The sequence below is a fragment of the Oncorhynchus mykiss genome, chromosome 9 (assembly GCF_057628025.1).
Source record: "Oncorhynchus mykiss isolate SJ-2025 chromosome 9, ASM5762802v1, whole genome shotgun sequence".
Classification (NCBI taxonomy): domain Eukaryota; kingdom Metazoa; phylum Chordata; class Actinopteri; order Salmoniformes; family Salmonidae; genus Oncorhynchus; species Oncorhynchus mykiss.
This window is the reverse complement of record NC_143030.1, coordinates 5254350-5260349: the sequence shown is the minus strand read 5'-3', so window position 1 is coordinate 5260349 and position 6000 is coordinate 5254350. Positions and strand designations below refer to the sequence as shown.

The 6000-nt window shown below is 36.6% G+C and overlaps 1 protein-coding gene across 2 annotated transcripts in view; it reads left to right on the top strand.

Annotated features, from left to right (window-relative positions):
• Positions 1 to 301: 301 nt before the first annotated feature.
• The window catches only part of LOC149980721 (complement factor I-like), a 48376-nt gene continuing 42677 nt past the window's right edge, over positions 302 to 6000 (top strand). The window contains exon 1 of one of the 2 annotated variants that reach the window (XM_090183323.1): positions 302 to 636. In XM_090183323.1, coding sequence (XP_090039449.1) covers positions 571 to 636 — 66 coding nt within the window. In that variant the 5' untranslated portion in view covers positions 302 to 570. The remainder of the gene's footprint in view (positions 637 to 6000) is intronic. The other variant, XM_090183325.1, reaches the window with a different exon arrangement.

Genomic DNA, 6000 nt, shown 5'->3' with positions numbered 1-6000 from the left:
AGAGGAAGACAGACAACATGCTTTACATTTAGAATGTTTAGAATGCAGAGGAAGACAGACAACATGCTTTACATTTAGAATGTTTAGAATGCAGAGGAAGAGAGACAACGTACTTTACATTTAGAATGTTTAGAATGTTTAGAATGCAGAGGAAGACAGACAACGTACTTTACATTTAGAATGTTTAGAATGTTTAGAATGCAGAGGAAGACAGACAACGTTCTTTACATTTAGAATGTTTAGAATGCAGAGGAAGACAGCGTGTGTGTGTGTGTGTGTGTGTGTGTGTGTGTGTGTGTGTGTGTGTGTGTGTGTGTGTGTGTGAAGAGGTTTGTTTGTGCATGGGTTTGCGTGTGTGTGTGGGTTTGCGTGTGTTTTGTCAGTTACTGGAACAACTGGGCTGGACTTCCGAAACAGGCACACACAAACACAAACTGTGTGTGTGTGTGTTGGTCCACATTGACAGATGAGGGTAATGATTGATGAATGATCAATTTCCCAGAGAGAGACAGAGAGAGAAACACATTGTGTATTGAGGCAGGCTAGTTGGTTAGTCCGTCAGGAGTCACCATGGGGAAAAAGACAGCGTTGACAATACTGCTACTAGGTGTTCTACACATCACACACCTTGCTAAGGTAAGTTACACCCCATTATCATACACACACACACACACACACACACACACACACAGACACAGACACACACACACACACACCTTGCTACGGTAAGTCACAAGTCTCCCCGCTCTTTTATAAGCATTTAATGCAGCTGTTTTAAAATTATGCTGAAAAGACCTGCGACCTTTATATTATATGACCTGTTTCTCCTGTATACTATGACCTGTTTCTACTGTATAATATGACCTGTATCTCCTGTATAATATGACCTGTTTCTCCTGTATACTATGACCTGTTTCTACTATATACTATGACCTGTATCTCCTGTATAATATGACCTGTATATCCTGTCTGTATAATATGACCTGTATATCCTGTCTGTATAATATGACCTGTATCTCCTGTCTATATAATATGACCTGTATCTCCTGTATAATATGACCTGTATCTCCAGTATACTATGACCTGTATCTCCTGTATAATATGACCTGTATCTCCTGTATAATATGACCTGTATCTCCTGTATAATATGACCTGTATCTCCTGTATAATATGACCGGTATCTCCTGTATAATATGACCTGTATCTCCTGTATAATATGACCTGTTTCTCCTGTCTATATAATATGACCTGTATCTCCTGTATACTATGACCTGTATCTCCTGTATAATATGACCTGTATCTCCTGTATAATATGACCTGTATCTCCTGTATAATATGACCGGTATCTCCTGTATAATATGACCTGTATCTCCTGTATAATATGACCTGTATCTCCTGTATAATATGACCTGTATCTCCTGTATAATATGACCTGTATCTCCTGTATAATATGACCTGTATCTCCTGTATAATATGACCGGTATCTCCTGTATAATATGACCTGTATCTCCTGTATAATATGACCTGTATCTCCTGTATAATATGACCTGTTTCTCCTGTCTATATAATATGACCTGTATCTCCTGTATACTATGACCTGTTTCTCCTGTCTATATAATATGACCTGTATCTCCTGTATAATATGACCTGTATCTCCTGTATACTATGACCTGTATCTCCTGTATAATATGACCTGTATCTCCTGTATACTATGACCTGTATCCCCTATATTATATAGACCTGTATCTCCTGTATAATATGACCTGTATCTCCTGTATAATATGACCTTTATCTCCTGTATAATATGACCTGTATCTCCTGTATACTATGACCTGTATCTCCTGTATAATATGACCTGCATCTCCTGTCTGTATAATATGACCTGTATCTCCTGTATAATATGACCCGTATCTCCTGTATAATATGACCTGTATCTCCTGTATAATATGACCTGTATCTCCTGTATAATATGACCTGTATCTCCTGTCTGTATAATATGACCTGTATCTCCTGTATAATATGAGCTGTATCTCCTGTCTGTATAATATGACCTGTATCTCCTGTATACTATGACCTGTATCTCCTGTATAATATGACCTGTATCTCCTGTATAATATGAGCTGTATCTCCTGTCTGTATAATATGACCTGTATCTCCTGTATAATATGACCTGTATCTCCTGTATAATATGACCTGTATCTCCTGTATAATATGACCTGTATCTCCTGTATAATATGACCTGTATCTCCTGTATAATATGACCTGTATCTCCTGTCTGTATAATATGACCTGTATCTCCTGTCTGTATAATATGACCTGTATCTCCTGTATACTATGACCTGTATCTCCTGTATAATATGACCTGTATCTCCTGTCTGTATAATATGACCTGTATATCCTGTCTGTATAATATGACCTGTATCTCCTGTCTATATAATATGACCTGTATCTCCTGTATAATATGACCTGTATCTCCAGTATACTATGACCTGTATCTCCTGTATAATATGACCTGTATCTCCTGTATAATATGACCTGTATCTCCTGTATAATATGACCTGTATCTCCTGTATAATATGACCGGTATCTCCTGTATAATATGACCTGTATCTCCTGTATACTATGACCTGTTTCTCCTGTCTATATAATATGACCTGTATCTCCTGTATACTATGACCTGTATCTCCTGTATAATATGACCTGTATCTCCTGTATAATATGACCTGTATCTCCTGTATAATATGACCGGTATCTCCTGTATAATATGACCTGTATCTCCTGTATAATATGACCTGTATCTCCTGTATAATATGACCTGTATCTCCTGTATAATATGACCTGTATCTCCTGTATAATATGACCTGTATCTCCTGTATAATATGACCGGTATCTCCTGTATAATATGACCTGTATCTCCTGTATAATATGACCTGTATCTCCTGTATAATATGACCTGTTTCTCCTGTCTATATAATATGACCTGTATCTCCTGTATACTATGACCTGTTTCTCCTGTCTATATAATATGACCTGTATCTCCTGTATAATATGACCTGTATCTCCTGTATACTATGACCTGTATCTCCTGTATAATATGACCTGTATCTCCTGTATACTATGACCTGTATCCCCTATATTATATAGACCTGTATCTCCTGTATAATATGACCTGTATCTCCTGTATAATATGACCTTTATCTCCTGTATAATATGACCTGTATCTCCTGTATACTATGACCTGTATCTCCTGTATAATATGACCTGCATCTCCTGTCTGTATAATATGACCTGTATCTCCTGTATAATATGACCTGTATCTCCTGTATAATATGACCTGTATCTCCTGTATAATATGACCTGTATCTCCTGTATAATATGACCTGTATCTCCTGTCTGTATAATATGACCTGTATCTCCTGTATAATATGAGCTGTATCTCCTGTCTGTATAATATCACCTGTATCTCCTGTATACTATGACCTGTATCTCCTGTATAATATGACCTGTATCTCCTGTATAATATGAGCTGTATCTCCTGTCTGTATAATATGACCTGTATCTCCTGTATAATATGACCTGTATCTCCTGTATAATATGACCTGTATCTCCTGTATAATATGACCTGTATCTCCTGTATAATATGACCTGTATCTCCTGTATAATATGACCTGTATCTCCTGTCTGTATAATATGACCTGTATCTCCTGTCTGTATAATATGACCTGTATCTCCTGTATACTATGACCTGTATCTCCTGTATAATATGACCTGTATCTCCTGTATAATATGACCTGTATCTCCTGTATACTATGACCTGTATCCCCTGTATAATATTACCTGTATCTCCTGTATAATATGACCTGTATCTCCTGTATAATATGACCTGTATCTCCTGTATAATATGACCTGTATCTCCTGTATAATATGAGCTGTATCTCCTCTATAATATGACCTGTATCTCCTGTATAATATGACCTCTATCTCCTGCCTGTATAATATGACCTGTATCTCCTGTATAATATGACCTGTATCTCCTGTCTGTATAATATGACCTGTATCTCCTCTATAATATGACCTGTATCTCCTGTATACTATGACCTGTATCTCCTGTATAATATGACCTGTATCTCCTGTCTGTATAATATGACCTGTATCTCCTGTATAATATGAGCTGTATCTCCTGTCTGTATAATATGACCTGTATCTCCTGTATAATATGACCTGTTTCTCCTGTCTATATAATATGACCTGTATCTCCTGTATACTATGACCTGTTTCTCCTGTCTATATAATATGACCTGTATCTCCTGTATAATATGACCTGTATCTCCTGTATACTATGACCTGTATCTCCTGTATAATATGACCTGTATCTCCTGTATACTATGACCTGTATCCCCTATATTATATAGACCTGTATCTCCTGTATAATATGACCTGTATCTCCTGTATAATATGACCTTTATCTCCTGTATAATATGACCTGTATCTCCTGTATACTATGACCTGTATCTCCTGTATAATATGACCTGCATCTCCTGTCTGTATAATATGACCTGTATCTCCTGTATAATATGACCCGTATCTCCTGTATAATATGACCTGTATCTCCTGTATAATATGACCTGTATCTCCTGTATAATATGACCTGTATCTCCTGTCTGTATAATATGACCTGTATCTCCTGTATAATATGAGCTGTATCTCCTGTCTGTATAATATGACCTGTATCTCCTGTATACTATGACCTGTATCTCCTGTATAATATGACCTGTATCTCCTGTATAATATGAGCTGTATCTCCTGTCTGTATAATATGACCTGTATCTCCTGTATAATATGACCTGTATCTCCTGTATAATATGACCTGTATCTCCTGTATAATATGACCTGTATCTCCTGTATAATATGACCTGTATCTCCTGTATAATATGACCTGTATCTCCTGTCTGTATAATATGACCTGTATCTCCTGTCTGTATAATATGACCTGTATCTCCTGTATACTATGACCTGTATCTCCTGTATAATATGACCTGTATCTCCTGTCTGTATAATATGACCTGTATATCCTGTCTGTATAATATGACCTGTATCTCCTGTCTATATAATATGACCTGTATCTCCTGTATAATATGACCTGTATCTCCAGTATACTATGACCTGTATCTCCTGTATAATATGACCTGTATCTCCTGTATAATATGACCTGTATCTCCTGTATAATATGACCTGTATCTCCTGTATAATATGACCGGTATCTCCTGTATAATATGACCTGTATCTCCTGTATACTATGACCTGTTTCTCCTGTCTATATAATATGACCTGTATCTCCTGTATACTATGACCTGTATCTCCTGTATAATATGACCTGTATCTCCTGTATAATATGACCTGTATCTCCTGTATAATATGACCGGTATCTCCTGTATAATATGACCTGTATCTCCTGTATAATATGACCTGTATCTCCTGTATAATATGACCTGTATCTCCTGTATAATATGACCTGTATCTCCTGTATAATATGACCTGTATCTCCTGTATAATATGACCGGTATCTCCTGTATAATATGACCTGTATCTCCTGTATAATATGACCTGTATCTCCTGTATAATATGACCTGTTTCTCCTGTCTATATAATATGACCTGTATCTCCTGTATACTATGACCTGTTTCTCCTGTCTATATAATATGACCTGTATCTCCTGTATAATATGACCTGTATCTCCTGTATACTATGACCTGTATCTCCTGTATAATATGACCTGTATCTCCTGTATACTATGACCTGTATCCCCTATATTATATAGACCTGTATCTCCTGTATAATATGACCTGTATCTCCTGTATAATATGACCTTTATCTCCTGTATAATATGACCTGTATCTCCTGTATACTATGACCTGTATCTCCTGTATAATATGACCTGCATCTCCTGTCTGTATAATATGACCTGTATCTCCTGTATAATATGACCTGTATCTCCTGTAT